Below are 24,965 nucleotides of genomic sequence, written 5' to 3' on the forward strand. Positions count from 1 at the left end.
CTCTGTCTCTGTCTCTCCCCTCAAATTTTGTCTGTCCTCTCTCTCTAACTCTCTCTCTCCCCATCTCTCTATCTCTTTATCTATCTAACTCTCTCTCTTTGTGTCTCTGTCATGCTCTCTATGTCTCTTACCTATCACATCTGTCTCTTTCTCTCCTCTCACTCTCTCTCTCATCTATCTCTTTCTCCATCAAGCTCTCTCTGTCTCCCATCTCTCTGTCTCTCTGTCTTTCTCCACTCTGTCTCTGTCTCTCCCCTCAAATTTTGTCTGTCCTCTCTCCCTCTCTTTCTCTCTCATCTCTTTTTTATGCATTCACACAAAAACACCCATACCTCTGATTTGTCAGTGCCTGAAAAATCACAAGATCATAGACTTAAAGCTAGAAAGGGCTTTAGAAGTCATCTATCTAGTTTAACCTTCATTTTACAGATGAAGAAACTGAGGTCTAGAGAAAGAAAGTGAGTTTCCCAAAGTTCCATATAGATTCATAGATCTAGAGGTGTTTGGAGGTCATGAATCCCACTCCCTCATTTTACAAATGAGGAAACTGAAGCTTTGGAGAAGTCACGGGACTTGTATAAGGTCACAAATCTAATAAGGGTCAGACAGAGCTTTTGAAGTCTTGTCTTCCTGACTCTGAGGCCCCCCATCATCCATCTACCATCCCACGTTGCCCATTGTCATTCTAATTTTCCTCTCCAAAAGGAGGAAGGAAGGGAGATTCTTTAAAAGAAACCTAGAATGTTTTGGCTCCCCATCCATTCCACAAAGAATGTTTTAATAGCTAGTCTACACCTTTTATGAGATGTTGAGCTTGAATAATATTTACTCTGTGCTTCAAGGTGAATTTCTTCCTTGGATGCTGAGTTTCCAATCCTCCCTGAGGTCTGCACACCCCAGGGAAGTGGAGAGAGTGAGATGAAAACAGTTCAGGCTCTAATGGTGCATGCTTTGGGAAGGGGGCTGTGATTTGGCCACTTGGAAGCCCCCCTCTGCCTTTGGAGTATCTCTTAATGCATACACATGAGGACCCTGGCTGCTGCCTCCCAGAGAGGAAAAGAGAATTACTCTCTGAGTTGATTACCTTACTCTGGTGTAAGAATAAATAGAGCCAAGTAACATCCTTACACTGGTCACTGGGCAATCGAGTCCTTAAGACAATCGCTGGGCTTCAAACGATGAGCATCTCCATCAAAGAACAGGAAGGGTGAAACCTGGAAGCATCTTACTGGCTGCCCTCCTTCCCTCTCCTCTTCCCCTCCCTCCAGTGCAGCCTGCCAATACAGAATCTCCTGTGATATTTATGGAACATGATAGCAAACAGAATGAAGAGAGGCTGGTCATGTAAATGCAACATTAATGAGGACGAAGCAGGCCCTCTGAGATGTGGCTAATAATCACTTGGAATGAAAAATCCTGTTTCTCTGTTTCTCAAAAATGAGGAAGAAGCAGTGCTGGAGGGGAGGAGCGCTTAACATCAGAATAAACTGGCACATGCCCGCTGGCTCTTCATGTGGCATAATCTCCGTAATTATTCATATAAAAGTCCATTTTCCTCCCCCACCACCTCCTCCTCAAGCCTAGGAATTTGGGTTCCCAAATAATGGAGGTGGGAGGCAGGACAGAAAATATCTGACCACTGGGGCACTGATCCCACATTAGTCTTTTAGATTATTATCCTCAATTACTAAAAAGCACCCTGGTTACCTGAGACTTACCCAACCAGCAATGGCCATAGAAATGGGAATAGAGATTTCGATGGATGGCCTCACACTTTTTCTTTTCTTTATTAAGGACCAAAATTCTTAAAAAATTACCTTTAAAGTAAATACATCTTTAAAAGGGACGAATGATGGAGGAAGCCCTGGATACAGGGGGGCAGGCGTGGATCTTAAATAGAAGTCGATTAGAAATGGTATCCCAAAGAGGTCTCCTTGCCTGACACTGAATAAGACTCTAGGACCAAAATAAGACTTTCTGCTTTATTAAAGACGTTGGGATAGAGAGTTTCTGGGTAGTTCCTCATTTTCCGACACTTAGCCGAGATGCCTCATGGGATGCTTCTCAGCCAGCGTTTTTCCAATCCTGTTTTCAGTGAGTATTTTAGGAGCTTGCACACTCTCCATTTTGCCTCGCCCTATGGGCTCATGGGATCCATCATTCTCCCTTAGTGCTTGCTACAAGTGAATCAGGCGTCCCTTATTGGCACATTCCTGCCTTGCCTTCAAGGACTCTAGACTATCTAGGAAGAGAAAGAAAATGTACTGGTTGGTGTGCGACACACTTTACTCATGGTAACGATAGGGGACCTGAGGGTCCTAGTGGCCCCTAAGAACTTGCCTTATGAGACTCTTAGATAATATGGCTTCAATGTGACCCGTGAGTTAGTGAGGCAGAGAGGAAGTAACAAAATATCAAGAAAAGTTTTTATTTATTATTATTATATTATACATATATTATAACAGTATATATTATTATATTTAAGCTTTGGTTTGAAAGTGGGGAAGAAGAACTAGCAGTTGGCACCCCTCTGGGTAATTTTCCCATTGCCAATGACCATGAAATATGTCAGCTCATGAATATCCAAAGGAGTCCTGCTCTTGCCATTCCTTGGCCAGGTCTTCTCCGTGCCAAATGATGTGACTTTCCCTGGCCAAGCCTGGGGTTGTGGAATTTCTCTGATGAAACCAAGGGTGCCCAGGGCAGCAGGAAGGGGGCAGAAACACCAAGGCCCAGTAACCCAGTGGAGTTACCCTAAAGAGGGAAGCTTATTCTCCCCAAAGCTCTTTCTCCAATCCGATGCTGCCCTTTTGGTCTAACCTTTCATCTCTGGCAGAATAAGAAAAACACGTCCATAAAAGCAGATGTAAAGGGCATCCCAGGCTACGAGAAAGACAAGAAATGATCATTTTACCCTGTTTCGCTCTGTTCTTCTTGCCCAGGTCACTCAGAGAGCCAGGCTGATGATGTGGTTGGCACCTGGGATTGATGGTTCAAAGCAGCGAAATCAGTGTGCATCCCAGGGAACGGGGAGGGGATTAGGGAGGCCCTATTTTCTTTGATTTCCTTTTCACCATGAAGGAGGGACACATGAGGAGAAAAATGCATGAGTGAACATAGTTATTCTCACAAGTAGCAATCACAGAGGGCCGATTGAGGCTTAAAACAGCAAGTCCCTGCTTCTGCTCAGGTATTCTAACCTCAGAATATCTGCGGCTGCTCTTTCAAACCACCCCTGAACGCAGCACTTTTTACTGTTTCCCATAAAGAAGCCTGAGGCAAGCAGGAAAATGTCTGCACAGAGTCCTAGAGTCGCCATTGCTTAGGCAATTTTTAGAAGAATGGAGGTTTCTACATGTAGAGGAAGTGTCCTACTATAGAGAATAAAAGAGTAAGAGAGATGTTATTCCAGCATTTTTCCCAACTGTTCCACTCTTCATGACCCCATTGGGAGTTTTCTTAGCAAAGATACTGAGGTGGTTTTCCATTTCCCTCTCCAGCTTATTTTACAGGTGGAGAAACTGAGGCAGACAGGGTTGAACAATTTGCCCAGAGTCACACAGTCAAGAGGTATCTGAGGCCAGATTTGAACTCACAAAGATGAGTTTTCCTAACTCTCAGCCTGGCACTCTATCCACCGTGCCACACAGCTGCCCATGAAGCAGAGCATTAGGGTTTGAACCCTACCTAGTTCATGTATTAGCTGACATCCTGGACAAGTCTCTTTGCTTCTCTGAGACTCAGTTTCCCTTCTATAAAATAAAGGGTTCAACTTAATGACTTACTGGATTCTTCCAGCTCTCAATCAATCCTTTACCTCTAACAAAAGTTAAAAACATATATATATATATGTGTGTATATATACATATATATATATTTTGCTTATTAACTTAAATAGAAATTACTAGTTTTATATACAATTCATTCCTATGACCACGATTTTTGAAGTTACCTTGGGAAATTCACAAAATTATAAACTTAGGGTTGGAAGATAATATCTAGTAGAAAGACAACCTAGTCCAAGCCCAACAACCTCTCCCTTCCATGGCTCCTGTAGTTTCCTCAGTGGCTTTCACAGCTGTGACTGCTTGCCCTATTGGGAGAATATCCAGACACATCTCAGGCCAGCCTCATCTCTTACTATCTCTTCTTCATTCCCTTACTGACCCCCAAACCCAAATAGGGCTCTTTAACCTGAAATAAAGAAGCAGGGCACAAGAGGGCACGGTGATCCATTTGGTTGTGAAAATAGGAATCTCTTTCTCCCCACAAGCTCTTTTCCCTGACCCGAATCATTCTTTTAAAAAAGCCCTAAAAGTAGCTGTGAAATGTAGCAAGGCACAGTGGATAAGGATCTGGGATCCAGGCATGGGATTAAGGCTTATCTCCAAGACAAATTAGCTGTATGATCCTGGGTGATGCATTTCAATTCTTAGCACCCTCTAAGATGAGAAAGTGAAGACTCGATCTGAATGAGGAAGATCCTATGATAATGGAATTGTAGGTCTGGATAAAGCAAGGTAAAGAAAGCTTTGGTTTTTACTTTATGGAATTTGAGAACTAGAAAGGACCTCAAAGGCTCTTCAATCCAACTTATCCTCAAAGTAATTCCCTTTATTATATGACCAACAGATAATTATACCAGTATTGCTCATAGAATTCTACCAAGGGGAAACCCACCACCTTCCAAAGCAGCCCAATGCATTACGGGGGCATTTCTAATTGTTAGGACATCTTTTTCTGACAGCAAACCTAAATTCTTTCCTTTGTACCTTCTACCTATTTCTACTGGCTTTTCACTGTGGAACAAAACTAAAAGACACTGGAGTGAGGGATTTCAGGCTAGCTGTGTAATTTTTTTTCTCCTGTGACTAAAAGCAAAGAATGAGAATGGAGAAAATAATTGGAGTGTGTGACACAAGCATTTATATTTGGGAACCATAGAAGGTCAGGGTTAGGGGGCAAGGGATGCTAGGGCATTGACTAGGGAAACATTTGAAATTGTCACTTAAAAGGTCAAGTTTGGGTCTGAGAGTAGGTGATGAAAAACGTGCGTGTGTGCGTGTGTGAGTGTGTGTATGAGTGCATGTATGTAGCCAGGGAGTGGACTGAGAGAAAAGAGATAGATAACAGAAAGCATAAGGCACAGTATGAAAGAAGAGAGGTTCAATGTGAGTAAGCCTTTTGGGGAGATGAAAAAAGATAGTTCATGGTCAGAGAGTAGAACTCTGAAATTCAGCCCTTGTAAGCTTGAGGTTCACCTTGGGTAGTTGAGGTGGGATGGAACAGAGGGCACCAGAGCTGGAGGAATTGAAGAGTGACTGTGGCCAAATTATGAACACTTATTCACATGATTGTTCAAATCCTCCAAGCTGATCAAAGAGAAAGAGTTGGAGAGGGATCCTATGAACCAGATGCTGGTTCATGAGAATGTTAGGAGAGTGATCTCGAAGGTGTTATTGGAGCGTTGTATCCATTTGGAAGAATCACATTTGGGGAATTTTTCAATTAATTAATTAATGGAGACAGTAATAGGCTCAAGAGTATCCAAAGAAAGACAACAAGGATTTGAGATCATGCCATATGGGGAACTAGGGAGGTTTAGCTTACAGAAGAAAAGACAATGAGAATATTATAAATATAGCTGTCTTCAAGCATATAAAGAGTCATATCATGGGAGAGAGTTTGGCCTTGTTTTTCCTAGGCCCACACAGAGCAGAATATGGAGACATGGATAGAAGAGGCAAAAAGGAACACCAGTGCTAAGAAAGATGAACAATCAGAGATGTCCCAAGGTGGAATGGATGGATTTCAGAAGTGGAGCATTATCTTTTAATGGAGATCTTCAATAAAAACTTGGGAAAACCCTTGTTTAGTGTGATAAAGAATCATTTCTTTTTAGGTAGAAACTGTCCTGGATGAGCTCTGAAGTTCCTTTTTGCCTTGATATTCAGTGATTCTATTTCCATGAAACATAGATTTAGAAGTACACAGGGCTTTCAGTTATCATTTATCCAAGTTATTTATTTTATTTACACAAACACATATAGCTGGTCAAGAAAAGTTGAAACTCTAAGAATGAATGAGATTTTTGAGAGAGAAAAGATAATAAATATATAGTAGAGAGAAGAAAGAAGAACAAATTTGTCATCATAGAACACAGGTTAGAATCTTGCGGCTGTCACATGTATATGATCTTGGGAAATTCAATTTATTTCTATGAGCCTTAGTTTCCTCATCTATAAAAGAAAGCTACTAGATAAAATGATTTACAAAGTTCCTTCTCACAGTAACTCCTATCATTCTCAGAGAAAAAAAAGCAGAGGTGTCATCTCTGAATTTAGGGTATGTCTATATGTCATGGTAGAAATATATGAGAAAACTTCTTTTTTTCTCCACTGACTATAACACATAATTTTAATAAAATTAAAACTTTATGAAATTTGTATTATGAAATCAGAGTGCCAAAACTGAAGGTAGAGAGTGAGGAAGATGGGGATGGAGTTGCTTCTAACAGAAAGGCACAATAAGAGCAGGAATGTGGGTTGGTCAGGCAAGAAACAATGGCCTTACTTCCATTACTTTCCTTTTATTCTATTTCAAATTTATTTCCATGCGTTGTCAGAGAAGTTTTTAGAACTTTTTAATCCCAAGTCAGATAGGTGTCTGGACCAAAGGATTGTGGTCTCTGAATCAGACAGAGAAGTTAAAAGAAAAGTTGATCTGGGTCTGAGGAAATTGTTCTTGGGATTGTTAGTCAAGGTGGTTCATAGTCTCTAGCAATGATTAAAATCCTCATTGAACTACCCTTATCATGGAAGATCTTCAGAATGACCATGCCCTGTCATATTGGAGCTGAGATGGCCAGCAGGTAAGACTAAAGAGATAAAAGTCGGACACTGGGAGCAGGGATTAATGACCAATAGCAAAGGCTTCCACAAGATGAGTGGAGTGGTAAAAGGAGCAGAGAATAGAAAAGTTCAGAAAATCGAGAGTGACTGGAATGACAGAGTCAAGGCAACCAGTAGGGAGAAGCTAAAACACAGTACAATTTCCAAGGGAACAGTACCCAGCAGAGAATGGGCCTAGAATGAATAAAGTGATGACATTGCCATGCTAAGAACATCTGGGATACAAGTAAACAAAGAAAGCAATGCCAGGGGTATGGTAGAGTAAATTAAAACAAAATGGAATCCCATTACTATTCGATATGAATTGGAAATCAGGAAATGCTACAAATCAGGGCTTGATTTATTGTTTTGTTAATTGCCTAGACTTAAGAAAGTGATAGAGAACATATTAATAAAGCAGATTAAATTTAAGTGTAGGGAGAGGGTCAAAGAGACAGATTTAGACTTGACATAAGAAAAAAAAAAGTTCCTGAAGAGCTAGGAGATGTCCAAAATTGAAATGACTTGACCTAAGGAGGTAGTGGACTCTTCTTTACTAGAAGTCTTCAAGCAGAGGTTAGATGATTAATTATCATAAATAAGATATTGTAGAGGGAATTCCTATTCTGAGAATTCTTGTCAATTCACTTGACTCACTTAATATTCCATCTTCTAAATCAGATATTCTTTCTTTCTTCTTTCCTTTCTTTTTTCTTCTCTTTCCTCCCTCTTTTCTTTTGTTGTTTTGATTCTATTACTGATTAATTACTTAGGTGAGGGAGAAGTAAAGTGATCTTTAAATAATTAATATTACACACATATACTCTACTCGATGATGACAATAATGTAAACAGAAAGAAAAAAAAAGATAGAACATAATCATGAGTAAATATGGTGATCGAGCATGGTCTTGGAGAAAAACTGAGATTATACGTGTTCCTCTTTCTTTGCAGAGGTGGGGAACAATGACTTATCATTACATATGATTGATGTCATGAATGGTTTTGTGCAATTACTTCCATTTTCCTCTTTTTAAAATCTTTGTTATAAGGGAAGACTCACATGTTAGGAAATGAGGGAGGGAAACAAAGGTATAAAAAACAAAATATCAATAAAATATATATTAAAATAATTAGTTATAAATAATAAACTCCCAGTAAAGTTCTACAGGGATGTTTCATAGTACAATAGAGGTGACTCTAGGTTGTTGAAAGCTTTGCTGACAAAACACAGGATTTGTCAGGTCTTGCCAGGGGATGGGGAGGCGGGGTTTTAAAACCTTACCTCAATGAATATAATTGTTAGTCAACAAACATTTGCTGAGTGCCTACTCTTTGCTAGACACTGTGCTGGGAATACAAACAAAGATGAAAGATAGTCATTGTCCTTGAGAAATCCACAATCTAATTGGGAACACAGCATAAAGAACTAGGTAGAAAAATTCTGTAGGCAGAATAAATAAGAAGTAATCCACAGAGGAAAGGATTAAAATTAAGAGATTGAAGAAGGCTTTCTGTAGAAAGTGGGATTAAAAAAATGTTTGAGGAGGTTTGTATTCTTTTTTTATTATTATTTTCCATACTTACATGATTCTTCTTTTCTCCTTCCTCTCTTCCCTCCCCACTCCAGGAATTAACAAGTAATTTCACTGAGTCATGCATATATTATCATCATTCAAATCCTATTTCCATATTATTCATTTTTGTAATAGAGTAATATTTTAAAACCAACCCCCCAATCCTATACTCATATAAACAAGTGATAAATCATGTGTTTTCTTCTGCGTTTCTGCTCCCACAGTTCTTTCTTTGGATGTGGATAGCTTCTTTCTCATAAGTCCCTCAGAATTGTTCTGGATCATTGCATTGCTGGTAGTGGCAAAGTCAGTTACATTCTATCATCCCATAGTGTTTTAATTACTGTGTACCATGTTCTCCTAGTTCTGCTTATTTTGCTCTGAATCTATTCCTGGAGGTCTTTCCAGTTCACATGGAATTCCTCCAGTTCTTTATTCCTTTGAGCACAATAGTATTCCATCCCCATCCGATGCCACAATTTGTTCAGTCATTCCTCAATTGAAGGGCATTCCCTTATTTTCCAATTTTTTACCACCTCAAAAAGAGCAACTATAAATATTTTTGTACAAACAGAACTTTTCTCACATTTTTTTTATCTCTTTGAGATGCAGACTCATAGAAGTGGTATTATTGGATCAAAAGATATGCATTCTTTTATGGCCCTTTGGGTATAGTTCCAAATTGCCTTCCAGAATGGTTAGATCAATTCATAACTCCACCAGCAATGCATTAGTGTCCCAATTTTACCACATTCCCTGCAACATTTATTATTTTCCTTTGCTGTCTTATTGGCCAATCTGCTAGGTGTGATTTGGTACCTCAGAGTTGTTTTCATTTGCATTTCTCTAATCGGGAGCCTATTAGAACATTTTTTCATATGATTATTGATAGCTTTGACTTCTTCATCTGAAAACTGCCTATTCATATCCCTTGACCAAGAAAATGGGATTTTAGATGGGAACCAAAGGAAGCCAGAGAAGCTAGAAGGCAGAGATATGGAGGGAAAGCATTCTGATTATGAGGGACAAACAGAAAATTTGCAGTCAGGAGATGGTGTGTCTTATTCAAGGAATAGCAAGGAAGCTACTGTGACTGGATAATATGTTAAATATATATAACACTTACTAGCTGTTAGACTCTTTGCAAGTCATGAAGAGCCGAACATGACTGAAACAACTGAACCACCACAACAAAAATACATAATGAGCAATATATAGGATAATATTGTTCAATATAATCAATTATTGACCATGATGAAGTTTTAAGTTTTTAAACGACATAGGTTAAGACCTGTGATCTATTGGTGAAATGAGAAGTTCTTTGGATCAAGAAGAGTGTAGCAGATTGACAAGCCAAGCATACTAACTGTATCTCTGGAGATTTCTAATAGTTGAATGAATTTCAGCAGGAGGAGGTCATACAGTGAAACATTTTATCTGAGGCAGGACTTGAACCCAGGCTTTCTCTACTCCCAGTCTAATGTTTTCTCCACTACACCATGCTGTCTGCCCTCCGTCTAGCTTGTCTCCTCAGCAATAATGAACCCTACTAGGGTCCTAAAATCCCCACTTAAACATTTTCACTGACAACACACTCCCCAAGGCAATCCATTATCCTTCTGTACCCAGCAAATGGTTAGGGATCTTTACCTTCTGTTGGCCCAATGGCTTACTCCCAATGGCTGCTTTCTCAGCCTAGGTCAGGATGAACCAACTAAATTTAATCCCTTATACACAGGGTAACCCTTCCTAAAATCAGCTAACCTGCCCCATTCCTTGTCCCCAGAAGGTTCTCTTTTCTAGGCTAAAATGACATGGGGTAGTGGAAAGAGTTTGAGCTCTGGAGCTGGAGTTCAAATCCCACTTTCGCTATTTCTCACTTGTGTGATGCTCAACAATTGCCTTGACTCTTATGGACTTCGGCTTCCTTCTCTATAAAATGAGGGAGTTAGACTAGATAGTCCCTGAGGTAGCTTCCAGCTGCAGATCTATTATCCAATGACCATTGACAGCAAGGTGGTTCAGTGGATAGAGCACTGGGCCTCAAGTCAGAAGATCTAAGGTCAAATCCGGCCTCAGACACTAGCTGTGGGACCCGAGGCAAGTCACTTCATCTCTGATGGCCTCAGTTTCCTCATCTGTAAAAAAGGGATGAAAATAATATCACCTACCACCCAGGGCAGTCATGATTAAATGAGATAATATTTGTGAAGCATTTGGCAAACCTTTAAAGTTCCATCTAAAATAAAATCGAGTTATTACTGGCGATGTCCACATCTTTCAATGGATCCCTCACACTGTGCTATAGTACATGAAATCCAAGACTGGGTCAGAAATAACCAGGTTCAAATATAGCTTTTGATACTAGTTATGTAGCTATGAATATCTTCTCTGATTCTGTTTTCTTTCTTGTAAAATGATGATGACGTTGTTATCTTTAGACCCTGCTACACAGAATTGCTGAGAGACTCAAATGGTATCCCATATAGAAAGTATTTTGCAAATTGAAGAGTCCTGGGTGAATACTCACTGTCAGAACCACTACACGGTTTTCCCTGGTCATCTTCTTTGGGGAGAAAACCTTGACAGGATCATGATTGAAAGATCAAAGCCTGAGCTTCAGGGAAAGATCCAGAGTTTTTCAAGACAACTCTATAATGGGATTCTCAGTTCAAAATAAAGACTAAAAATGAGATTCTCCTGACTGGGGCAAAACTTGAACATTTCATTGATAATTGGTACTGGATGCAAATGGATGAGCTTTCTAATCCTTTGCATCTGAAAGAAATTGGACTACTTAAGAGAAAGTAAGCTGGGAATAATGAGTTTTAATAAAATCTGAGCATGGGACCTCTGGCATCGGTGCTGAGCTGCTTCAGGCTACTGGCAAATCCCATCTATAAAATCAGTCAGGGTAGAGAGAGGAGAAAGAGTCCTGATCCCAGTCTAGTCTGAAAAAGAAATTGAAGAAGTCATTTAATGTCCTCCTTCAGGCGTCACCCTAAGAATAGAGCCTCTGGTTTCTGACTAGGGGAAATCATACCATCCCATGAAGTTGTTGAGTAAAGAACCACGTCAAGCTCTTTCCGTGATCCTTGGAATCTCTGGTGGCTCGAGGCAGGACAAATTCCATTTCAAATTCTACTTTAAGCCATTTATCCCATTCGTTGGTTATACTACAATGTGGTTCTATTAAAATTCTCCCCAATAAAATAGGTCTTGGGCATTCTCTGATCCTAATAAGATTTGTTGTAATGGCATTTGGTCTAGAGTCAAGCAGGCAACACCCATTCCACAGGTCTTGGGTGAGGAATGACAGCAGGTGACAGAGCATCGTTCAAGAATTCTGAGATGATCATAGGAATTAAGCCAAAAGAAGATAGACCTTAGGGGCAGCTGGGTAGCTCAGTGGAGTGAGAGTCAGGCCTAGAGACAGAAGGTCCTGGGTTCAAACCCGGCCTCAGCCACTTCCCAGCTGTGTGACCCTGGGCAAGTCACTTGACCCCCATTGCCCACCCTTACCAATCTTCCACCTATGAGACAATACACCGAAGTACAAGGGTTAAAAAAAAAAAAAAGAAGATAGACCTTAGACAAGTCCAATTCCACCATTTTATAGATGAGGAAAGTAAAGCCTGGAGAAGGGAAATGACTTTGCTGTTGTGTAGCAGAGCCAGCCTTTGCATCCAGATCTGGACTCCAAGTCAAGCACATTTTATGTGGTAGCCAAATGGTACTCTAAGAGAACACAAAACAGGACCAGCTTGTAGTCAATGTTGCTCTGGGTCTAGGGAAAGTTTTGTTCTCACTTCAAAGTCAGAAAGCCAGCTGTCCTAGCTGGGAGCTGGGGCCAGCTGCCGTGGTGGGAGCCAGCAGCCTCTCTGGCTTCAAAGGGGCTCTCATTGGCTCTGGGGCACATCAGCAATTAGATTCAGGTCAGGAGAGAGAATATCCAGGGGCCGCCTTCCTTGGAAATACAGCCTCACCCTTTGGCATGGGGGGAGTTGGACGGTCTGCTCTGGGGAGATTATCCAGTACCGAGAATGCAAAAGGCCTTTAATGCATTTATATATCCCAGGAGTCCCAGATATAATTAGCTCAGGGTCTGCCTTAGCAAAGAGCCAGCATTTATTGGGTCTGATGTGCTAAAAACTGTCTTCCATATTACTGACCCATCAATTCTTGATTGGATTTATGAGCACTCTCCCTCTGGTGCCCCCCCACAGAAGTGATGCTAGCACAGACCGTCTCTGGAGTTTCTAGGAGCTTGGCCTGGGCTTTGCTTGAGGCCCAGAGCCTAGAAAATGTGAACAACCGCATCCCAAAAGAACTCAGAGAAGCCTGGTCAACATAATGGGCATTGGCTCGCCAACTCCAGTCTATAAGCTTTCTCAAGGACAACACGAGCAGGCTGCCTGACCTGCCAAAGGCTTACCTAGTCTGCTTTCAAAGCACAGAATTTGCTGTTCCTCGCATGTGGCACTCCTCCCAGTCTCCATCTCCCAGACTTTTTGTTTTTGCACTGCTTCTTCCCAGTGCCTGGAATGATGCCCCCCTCATCTCTGCCTCCTGGCTTCCTTTAAGACTCAGCTCAAATCTAATCTCTCCTAAGCTCTCCCTCCTCATCCCCTACCCAACCAAGCCTTCCCTTTGAGATAATAACAATGAGCAACATCATTCCCAGGACAATAATAATTCGATTAATCAGCATTCATGTAGCCTTTTTTTTTAAACCCTTACCTTCCACCTTAGAATCAATACGCCATGTGCTGGTTCCAAGGCAGAACCTTGGTAGGGGTAGGCAATAAGGCGAGGAAGGGTCTGAGGTCAGATTCGAACCCAGGATCTTTGATCTCTAGGTCTGGCTCTCCAACCACTGAGCCACCTGGCTGCCCCCATTTATAAAGCCCATTATGGCTTGCACAACCCTATACAGATGTATCTCATTTGACATCTTGACAGGTGAAAGAAATGTTCTTCTTAAGCCATTTCACACAAGAGAAAGCTGAAGCTAACAGAGATTGTGACTTGCCCAAGATAACATCAACTTCCCCTTACAAAGAGCACACACACACACACACACACACACACACACACACACACACACACATATATATTTTTCTGGTTATTACCCCTATTAGAATGTAAGCTACTTGGGGGCAAGAAGTCTGATTTTGCCTCTCTTTAAACATTTTGGGCAGTCTTTGGTGCATCATAAATACTTACTAAATACATGTCAACTAACTGCCATTGGTGGAGAGATCACCCTACGTGGTTTGTGCATGGCATTGGGGACCAGTTTTTCAAAACCTTGAGCCAGAGTCTGACCTGTTCAAAGAGGCCCCCTGCCTACTTAATAGCATCCTGACAGGAGGATAAAAAAAAAGATCCCACTCAAATCAGCAAACATACAATAAGAACCTGTGCTGAGCACTGGGGAGGCAAATCTAAAAGAATCTGTCCTTCACGGGAGGAGGGGGAGTACAAAACATAGCACAAGGTAATCATAACAATTGGGATAATAGTAATAATGCAGTACTTTGTTATTATTGTCCAGTTATTTCAATCATGTCCAACATTTAACGGGGTCAACTGAAGTGACTTGCCCAAGGTCACGCAGCAAGTAAAAGTCTGAGGCCAGATTTGAACTCAGGAAGATGAGCCTTCCTTCTTCAGGTCCACTGCTCTTGCCAATGTGCCACCTAACTACTCCATGTGGCACTTACTGAGTTCTTAAACTTTTGCCTAACACTGTACATAATTTATCTCATCAAAACCTCATACTAACTCTGTATTAAATGTTACTAACCCTATTTTTACAGATGAAGACACCGGGACATAGAAATACCAGATGATTTGATCATAGTATTTGGGTAGTAAATGTCAGAGGTAGGATTTGAATATAGAACTCCCCGGGTCCAAATTTTCCTGATGAGAGAGATAATGTCTTATTCATCTTTATGTCTCCCCTAGTATTTGGTAAAGTTCTCTGCATGTAACTGGTGTTTAATGAAAAGCTATTGAGTAATTAGATGAATGGGTATATAGCCACGAAGAGAAATCTGGCACTAGACTAGAGTCCTGAGTTCAACTGAGATTAAACCTCTGATTTCCCATATAACTTTGGGCTAGTTGCTTGATCTTTTTAAGCCTCCACTTTCTTCACAGTTTCTGGAATGATAACTGAAAAGGCACTGATTAAGCACTTCCTCTGTGCCAAATGTGGACATTGGACCAGATGATCTCTAAAGTCCTTCCAACTAGAATTCTATGATGAATCACAGAATAGAACTAGAGTACCAATTTTTCTTTTGTAGAATATTTAAAGGGGCAGATTTTTGAACCACATAAGGCTGTAACCACATCTTAGAAGTAAATATTGTGGTTCAAATGTATTCCAAATAAATCAATATTGTTATTCATTGAATCCATGTGTTTTCTTCTTCAGGAATAAGAAAGGTTTTCAAGTTTTATGGTCCTGCAGCAAACTCTCATTCTGCCTTTTTTGTCACCACTCTCAGAATTAACTGAGGATGGTCCCACCTTTGTTCAATTTGTCTGTGATGCCCATGAATACACTCACCTCTCCCTGGTGTGTCTCTTCCAGACAGAGCAGCTGGTAACCCTTTGGATCCTCTTTGTCTTCACCATCGTGGGGAATGCCTTCGTGCTGTTCTCCACCTGGAAAAGGAAGAGGAAGTCAAGAATGACTTTCTTTGTGACCCAGTTAGCAATCACAGGTGAGCCACTGGGAGGATGGGAGTGGAGATATACTGGATCCCACTGGGTCCCAGCTTTACCTTTTCTGTACCAATGGAATGAGACAGTGGCACAAGTTACCCCAGACAGTTCATAATCCAGATGTCACGTTTGTTCAACTTATATATGCTCCCTTCCTGGTCCTCTACGATACAAGTTCAGCTTGTCTAACTTTATTTTACATGATTCTTCATGTGAATTATTCACATGAATTAATTCACACTGAATTATTCATCCTTCTCTATTCTCCAGTTGTTAATATCCCCTTTCAACTGCCTTCTGTTACTGTTCTCCCCCTGGTCAAATGTTCTTAGAACATTTTGTCTCATCTCTTTTGTTTCGTTCACTCTCTACCATGTGCTATGCTTATTGGTATCTAAGATAGATTTAGGCAGTAGAATGTAAGACCCTTGAATGCAGAGATTGTTTCACTGGGAAGGCAATTGCCCCCTCGTTTCCACTGCATAGAATACCTTGTTGCCTTCAAAATTCTGCTCAAGTCATATCCTTTACAATTCAGGGGTTCTATAACCTATTTTTATGTCATAAACTATTCCCCCCTTGGGCAGTCTGTGGAAGTCTGTGTGTCACTTCTCAGCATGTTTTTAAAAGCATAAAATAAAAAAAAACAAAGAATTCCAAAGGAAATCAGTTAAATTGAAAGAAAGATTTCTTTTCCTCTCTCTAAATTCAGAGTGCCTGAAATCTATTCTTGGACTCCTTGAGACCTTAACCCCGGGACTGGTGTTAAGAACCCTGCATTGAATTAAGACTTCTCAAAAGATGTGTTCTTGACTCACTAGTATGAGATAGTTTTATTGTGCCCACCACAAAGTTTCATACCAATCTCCCTCCTCAAATAGGAATTATTTATGTTAATTAGCCCCAGCTCCTTATTAAGTGATTACTATTAAGGAATTGGCAATACAAATGGATTCTACTTTCCCTTTGTTGATGAATTATCTGTTTTACTCAGAATTCTAAAAGAAACAGTTTGTCTGTGCAGTAGTGACTGAGGGTCGAGTCTGATTGTTCTCTGCCTCAAAGAGGAAGATGAAATCACAAATGAGTACCACAATAAATGGTTGATTCTTTGGAATGTGACGAGCTATTGTACATTTGAGAAATACAAATGCTAGAACTGTGGTATATTCATTAGAGAAATATTTATTATTCATTAATTATTGAGTCAATATAAATTAATTTTAAAATAATATTCATGTTAAATATTAATAAGTTAAATATTTATTAAAGAAATTTAGCTGGTTGCAGATAGACTAGAATATAATTATCATAAGCTAGGGTGAACTTATTTTCAGAGGATCGAGAGACCAAAAAGGAAGAGAAAAGAACAAAAAGTGAAACATCGACATATACACTCTGGAATTGTTTCAGCTAAAGCTGGAAGCTGAAAGTGATATGTGCTATGACTACTGTTGAATAATTAAGTCTAACTTATCAGAAGAACAGTTTAGAAGAATTAGAAAACACTCAGCGAGCTAATTAGTTTGACTTAGATGTCCAATGAAGTATTAGTCAAGCACATCATGGATCAATTTAGATTAGCAGTGGAATCATCTATTCAACCCAGAAGATATATTCATCAAGGTTCCTTTATGGACAGTTTCTGAGACAGAAAGAGGACACTAAAGTTTAAATTTCCAGGGTTGTGAATTATCTTAAGCACAAAGTTCTTTTAAAACTCTTACCTTCTGTCTTAGAATTAATACTAAGTATGGTTGCCAAGATAGAAGAGATGTGAGGGAAAGACAATTAAAGTTAAGTGACTTGCCCAGTATTACACAGCTAGGCAATATCTGAGGCCAGATTTGAATGCAGGTCCTTTGGACTCCAGACTTAGTGCTCTATCCACTGTGCTACTGAGCTGTCCCTCGAGTACATAGGTTTTCCTCACTCTTGGACCTCATTGGCAAGTTTCTGAAAGTATATCTACTCTCTCCCCTAGATACTGGGTGCATTAACAGGAGAATGTGTCGATTGTGATGTATTTATTATTCATGCATTTGTTTTACTATATGGGTATCTGACATGCTATGATTATATCTTTTCCCCTATTACTATATAAATAGTTATATTAAAAATCTAACTATGTCACTAAAGAGCATGACTGGTTGTATAAATAGAAACTCATCATTTGGGGCTCAAGAGTTAGAGTGGCAATTAATGGAGGTGGATTCTCCAAAGATGCTGTTACCTCTAAGATCCCGAGAACATAACCATGTGATAGTGGTGGTTCTCTAGAAACCTGGTTCTGCCAGCATGATGGCAGAAGTAAAAGTTCCCATGCCAGTGTAAGAAGTGCAGGGTGCTAGAGGCACCCCCTTGTACCTATTACATAAAGATGAACAGTAACATAAACTTTGTAATCAATGAGCTTACAGCCTAATAGGGGAGAGATGATTTGTAAACAAAAAAGTATGACAAGATGGGATATCATAAGGACAAAGGTGAGATCTGAAGAAAAGAATGGAAATCGTCAAATGGTCAACGAATCTTTATTAAGCATTTTCTCCAGGCACTGTATCAGGAACTAGTATAATCTTGACTCAAATTGCTCATAGTCTATTGAAGAGACAGCATGAAGACAACTATGAACAAGGAAGATGTAAAGAGGGTAAATTGAGGGTCATCTCAAAGGAAAGGCACTAAGATTAAGATTAAGGATTAAGGAGGGGAAAGGAATGACTTCTTAAACAAGGTGGGGCTTGAAAGACTCCAGGGCAGCCAGGAGGAGAACATGAGGAGGGAGAGCATTCTAGTAGGTATGAAGGACAACCAATGAAGATACTTGGAGTGGGGAGATGAAGTGTCCTGTTTGAGGAACAACAAGACTAGTATAAGTGGAGCAAAGTAGGTAGAAGGGCATAAGGTATGAGAAAACTGGAAAGATAGGGAAGGCACAGGTTATAAAGTACTTTAAAAGCCCAATAGAGGATTTTATATTTGGTCTCAGAAGTGACAGGGAGCCACCAGAGTTTGTCAAATAGGGGATGACACAATAAAAACTTGAACTAAATTTAGAAAGAGCAATTTGACATCCAAGTGGAAGATGGCATAGAATAAGGACATAGTTGAGGCAGGGAAATGAGCAGGCTATTGCAATAGTCCAAGCATGAGATGATGAGTGCCCGTAACAGAGGGGTGGCAGAGTCAGAGAAGACATATACATTATACATACAAGGAAGCATATATAAGAGATACTATGAAGGTGGAGATGAGATTAATTAACCAATGATTAGATATAGTAAAAGTGAGTATAAGACCTATGCTGTGAGACCAGGTGCTTTGGAGGATGGAGGTACCTTCCACACAAATAGAGAAATTAGAATGAGGGAAGGGTTTGGGCAGGGGCTATAGGGGTGGTACAAGTTCAGTTTTGGACATGTTGAGTTTAAGATGTCCACAGGAATCCAATTCTACATGGGTATAGACAGTTGGAGATATGAGACTTTAGGTTAGAAGAGGTTAGGACTCACCAAATAGATCCGAGCTTCATCTTCATAGAAACGACGTTTGAAACCATGGGACCTGATGAGATCAGCATGTGAAATAATGGAAATGAGGGAGAGAGGGAGAAAGAGGAGGAGAAAGCCCAAAACAAAGCTCTGAGGGACACTCGGGTTTAGTGGGCTTGACCTGGATGAAGATCCATCAAGGAGTCAGAGGAGTAGTCAGGTAGGTAAGAGGAGAAACCAGATAGAAAAGTGTCTCAAACACTTATAGAGAAGAAAATAGCAAAGGGAAGAAGATGAATGGAAGGGTCAAAGACTGTGGAGAAGTCAAGAAGAATGAGGAATAAGAAAGGGCCATTCAATTTTGCAAATTAGAGATCATTATTAATTTTGGAGAGAAAAGTTTTGGTTGAATTATGAGGTTGAAAGACAAACTTCAGATTGCTAAGAAGCAATTGAGAAGAAAAAAAATTGGAGATACCTATTGTCGAAGGCCTTCTCGGGGACTTTAGCTGTAAAATGGAGGCAAGATATAAGACAATAGCTAGTAGGGATGGACCAGTCAAGTCTGAGGATGAGGGAAGCATGAGTACAATCATAAGTTGTAGGAAACCAGCCAGTAGACAGGAAGAAATTGAATATTATATTAAAAAAAAAGTAGGGATGATGGACTGGAGTAATCTACTGGAGAAGGTGAGTCCACATTTGCCTAGAGAGGGGTTTACCTCGTAGGGAGAAGAGCTACCTCTTCATGTAACAGAGGTGAAGTGTTAGAAGGCGTCTGAGTGATATGAAATGAGATGATAACAGAGAAGAGGGATCTCTCTTTTGAGTGGCCTAATTTTTTTTAGATAAATGTGAAACTATGTTCTCATGAGACAGACAGACAGACAGAGACAGAGACAGAGAGAAGAGAAAGAAAGGGACAGACAGAGAGAGAAAGACAAAGAGACAGACAAAGAAAGACAGAGAGTGGTGGGAAGCTTGAGGATTGAAAGGTTTGCAATAGCCAACAAGGTGAGTAGAATAGTGAATCATTAGGGAGTTGTAAAAGAATTGCTTTCCTATAGTCGGAGCCCAGTTGAGACTATTCAGTATAGACTTGTAGTGGACCCACTTAACATAGCTTGAAGATTTTCTCAGGCTTTGTGTGGCGACATATGAATAGAAATGAAGGCTTCGAGGAGGAGGCTCCGGCAGGACCAAGGGAGGCTCTAAGAATCTGTAATTGGCAGCAGCCAGAACTCAATGGAAGCAGAAGTGAGGTCCCATACTGTGCTTGTTGGGAGGACAATGGAAGAGCCTAGGTAAAGCAAGTCCTGAGGAGATTTAGGAAGAAAATGGAAGAGATCACATACCTGAGCTGGGTCCTAATGGACAAAAAAGAAGTCAGCAAGGGGCTGGGGAGTGCGGAAGGAGAATGTGGCAAACAGCAAGGAAACCTGTGTGAATGCATAGAGATGAGACAACACCAGACAAAATCGAGTCATCTGGCTTAGCTGCGACATGGAATATGTGAACAGGGAAATAGTGAAACAAGATTAGAAATGCAGTTCTACCCACCCAGGTCATGGAAAACTATGGAAGCTTCCAGGGTCCTTGAGAGGCAAGGTCAGACGAGTGCCACAAGAAGCAGTTTTTACTTTCAGGGAGAAGGAGCAAATGGGGGAAACTGAGGGCACCGAAGCTAGTCAGGAAGTCATTGTAATTGTGCAGAGGAGAGACGAGGAAGCCTAAGCTCCAGGTGTGGCAGTGTGAGCAGAGGTGCAGACACAAGGGAAAGAGAATGAGGATGCAGAGTGGCCCAAATGGGACGACAGATGGAATGTGGTGGCGTCAGAAAAGAATACGTCAGAAAGACTCGGGAAAGAAATGGAGCTGCTGTCACCGACAGAGATGAGGACGTTGCAAGGGGGCACGTTGGGCTGGATTTTAAATAGACTGAATGTGAGATGTTGGTGGTCTATAGAGGTGGAGATCTCTAATGGCCAATCAGGGAAATGTGGTCCTAAAGTTCAAAGGAGGGAGATAGACTAAAGAGAGTTGCATATATGTATGTGTAGAAATAACATGATATTTAATATACACGTGTGTAAATTTATATGTATTTGAACAGATCCAACCATCATACATACACATGTGTGTAGATAGAGGTATATACATACACATGTGAATATCATATATGTATCATTCACATGGGGGGGAGTACAGTAAATCCTCCACTTTCACGTTCAGAGAAAACAATGTGAAAGTCAAAACCAGAAATGTTTATACATTGAATGGATGGGAAATAGAGGGTTAGGTCCCTGCGGCCACAAAAGCCGTAATCTTTCACTAGAGCTGGCAGAAAATACAGCTGCTGGAATTCGCAAACACTTATATTAATGCGCCCCTCCTTTTTGGGGATAGAATGAATCATCTCATTGATTCATTAACACCAAACTCGAGACGACAACAGCTGCAGACATGCTGGCATGACGCTGATCTACCACCTTCCTTTTCTCCCCAAGCTGCCCCACGGGCTTGGCACACTTTGGGCTCAGAGCCCGGACATCTTGCTTTATGTCTTGGGCTCTCATGGCCACACACACAGTGAGATTTGAAACCATGAAAATAGGCAACAAATGCATGGGGAAGTCTTTCCTGTGGTTAGGTGAATAATAGGATGCCTATTGTTAGGGGAACCTAATGGGATATCAGCTGCTGCACACATTGTACCTCTTATCTTTTGCCTTCCTGAGCATCGCCACGGATGTGAGTGGTGGCCCACCCAAAAGTAAAAATGAGGTTAGTCATAAAATGACAGGAATTAGGAGCAGCTGGGTAGCTCAGTGGATGGAGAGCCAGGCCTAGAGACGGGAGGTCCTGGGTTCAAATCTGGCCTCAGACATTTCCCAGTTGTGTGACCCTGGGTGAGTCACTTGACCCCCATGGCCCACCCTGACCACTCTTTCACCAAGGAGCCAATACACAGAAGTTAAGGGTTAAAAAAATAAAATAAAATAAAACAAAATAAAATCTCAGGAATGCTTGAATTGTGAAAGTCAAATGTGTGAATGTCGAGGATTGATCTCACACACACACACACACACACACACACACACACACACACACACACACACACACACAATCTTCATCAGAGTGCCAAAGAAATCTGTGAATAAAAAAGTTAACTGCCTCTAATTTCCTTCTCTTTCCTCTCCTTTTCCTCCATTCGTCTCTAACTCTCTCTGCCTTCTCTCTCTCTCTCTCTTTCTCTCTCTCTCTCTCTCTCTCTCTCTCTCTCTCTCTCTCTAGCACAGTACCTATATGTAGCAGGGGCTTAATCAATGCTTACCAGCTGAATGCTGACATTAGAGCTGCATCCCCATCAGACCAGCCCACCCTTCCAACTGACCCCCCCAGCTCTAACGCAGGCCTGGACGGAGGTGCCGCCTCCCCACCTCAGGATAGAATCCTCCAGCTGTTTGACCTTCTGCTCATCCTCTTGCATTTGCTTCTTCATCACCTCATCCTCCTGGGAGTCGGTAGAGGGGGCCCCCTCCAGCAGCCATCGTTCCCGAAGCGCCTTGGACTGTGGAGGGCAGAGAGGGCTGGGTGGGGATCTCTCCCTCCTCAGAACCAGGACTCAAACATCGAGCACGTCAGAGAGTCCCAGGGAGAGGGGTCTGAGCCGTGNCTCTCTCTCTCTCTCTCTCTCTCTCTCTCTCTCTCTCTCTCTCTCTCTTTTTCCCTCTGTCTCTCTCTCTCTCTCACATCTCATCTCATCCTCTTCCATGGGTCTAACTCTCCTCTCTGACTCCCAGACCTAAGATCTAGCCCCGTCTCCCGTCTGATCTCAGTCCTAAATCACCATTGGCTTCATGAAACTCTATAGGCTAAAGAAATCTGAAACTCATCGTGCGTGTCTACAACTAAACTTATCATCTTCCTCCCTAAATCGTCCCTTCTTTCTAATGTCCCTGTTCCTGCTGAAGGCATGACCATCCTTCCATTGTCTCAGATTCATAATGTCAGCATCATCCCTAATTCTCCACTCTCTCTCTCAGACCACATAGTCTATCAACTGCCAGATCTTATCATTTCTAACTTCACTCTTCTCACATTTAATTCCTTCTGTCTCTTCATCCAAGTAATACCTTAGGTTAGCTCCATCGCCTTTTACATAAATTATTACAACAGCTTCTTAATTGGCCTCCCCTGACTTGTCTTCCTCCCAGCTCCATTCCATCCTACACAGTACTACCAAGTCACTTTCTTTAAACAGAAATCTATGAGAATCTACAATTCAACTCCAGTGGCTTCCTATTGCTTCTAGAATAAAGTCTTCTGTCTAGTTTTTAAAGCCTTCCACAAAATGACCCAAACCCACCTTTCCAGTTTCAATGAACATTACTCCCCTCTCTTATTCTGCTAACTAGTCAAACTATACACCCCTCCTCTGCCCATGTTCCTTATTCATAACACTATATTTCCTGCCTCCAGGTCTTTGGACTGGCTATCTCCCATGCCTAGCAGGCTCTCATTCCTTGCCTCTCCCTCACAGAAACCTTTTTTTATTTACATATGCAGCTAGGAGGTAGAGCTCTGAGTTCAGATCTTAGTTATGTGATATTGAGCAATCCCAACCAATCTTTGCCTCAGTTCCTTCAACCGTAAAATGGGGACAGTAATAGCAGTTACCTCCCAGAACTGTTCTGATGATAAAATTAAATAATATTTGTAAAACATTTAGCACAGTGTCTAGTACATATAGTTGCTATATAAGCGCTTTATTCCCTTCCCTTCCTTTTCCTTGAAGATATTGCTCAGGCACTATCTTATGCAGGAAGTTTCCCAACTGCTAATGCTGTCTTTCTTATGCTATCTAATATTTAAATTTTTTTAAATAAATTTATTTATTTTTTTAAATATTTTTTAAATTTTGAGTACCAAATTCTCTCCAACTCCCACTCCCTCCCCAGCCTACTGAAAAGGCAAGGAATATGATATTAATTATATATGTTTTCACATGCAAAACATTTTAATATTAGCCACATTAAAAAAAAAGACAAAATAAAACAAAGTGAGAAAATTAGACTTCAAATTGCTCTCAGAGTTCATCAGTTGTCTCTCTGGAGGTAGATGGAATTTTTTAATCATGAGCATTTTGGAATTCTCTTGGATCATCGTATTGATTAAAGTAATCAAGTCTTTCACCATGTTGACCATCATTATAATATTGCTATTACTGTGCACATGATCTCCCAGTTCCTCTTACTTCACTTTGCATCAATTCCTATTGGTCTTGGGGATATTGTTTTTTTGGTTTGTTTGGTTTTTTTTCCCCCACCACCATCCTCATCATTTCTTGTAGCCTAAGATTATTCCATTACAATTATATGCCAAAAAAAAGTTATTCAATCATCCCCCAATTAATGAGCATCATCTCAATTTCCACCACAAAATAAGATAATATGAATATTTTTGCATTCTCAGTTCTTCTTCCTTTTCCTTTGATTTCTTTTGGATTCAAACAGCAATAGTTCCAAATTATTCTCCAGAATTATTGGACCAGTTCTCCACTCTACTGATAATTCAAGTCATTTTCCCTCATCCTCTCAAGGTGCCATTTCTGATAGGTGTGAGGAAGTACCTCAGAGTTGTTTTAATTTGAATTTTAATAAATGGTGATTTAAATAATTTTTGTATGAGTACAGATAGCTATGGTTTATTCTTCTGAAAACTGCCTGTTCATACCCCTTAGCCATTTATCAATTCAAGTTTTGACTAGTTTTATTTTATATTTGACTCAGTTCTCTATATATTTTAGAAATGAAGCACTTATTAGATAAACTAACTGTAACATTTTTGATACTATTTCATTGTGTATAGTACCTATTAGCAAAATGTTGTTTCCCTGTTTATCTGTTTTAATTAGGTTTATTTTTTTCTCTTGCTTTGTCTAACATCATTATTGCTACCACTGATTTGTTTTACATGTGTCTTTTGAAAAAATAAGATTACAACTGTTTGAGGACCAAAGAGTTTGCAAAACCCCTTTTGCAACCTATCTATTTATTAATCTTAATTACCTCATTTTCAATTTTACTACTACACTTTCTATTTCAAGAATGTCTCCTGTAAATAACATATTTTTGGATTCTAGTTTCTAATCCAGTTGCTCTCTGTTTCCATTTTTTAGATGAATTCATTCCATTCACATTCACAATTATGATTACTAATTGTATATTTCACTCTATTCTATATTCTTCTGTTTCTATTTCT

General features: G+C 40.4%; 1 protein-coding gene across 1 annotated transcript in view; it reads left to right on the top strand.

The window, feature by feature from the left end:
• The first annotated feature begins 2,045 nt into the window (after nucleotides 1–2,045).
• NPSR1 (neuropeptide S receptor 1) overlaps nucleotides 2,046–24,965 on the top strand; it is a 182,620-nt gene continuing 159,700 nt past the window's right edge. Inside the window, exons 1-2 of the mRNA XM_044675626.1 lie at nucleotides 2,046–2,094; nucleotides 14,988–15,206. Coding sequence (XP_044531561.1) covers nucleotides 2,046–2,094; nucleotides 14,988–15,206 — 268 coding nt within the window. The remainder of the gene's footprint in view (nucleotides 2,095–14,987; nucleotides 15,207–24,965) is intronic.

The sequence above is a fragment of the Gracilinanus agilis genome, chromosome 1, assembly GCF_016433145.1.
Source record: "Gracilinanus agilis isolate LMUSP501 chromosome 1, AgileGrace, whole genome shotgun sequence".
Taxonomy (NCBI): domain Eukaryota; kingdom Metazoa; phylum Chordata; class Mammalia; order Didelphimorphia; family Didelphidae; genus Gracilinanus; species Gracilinanus agilis.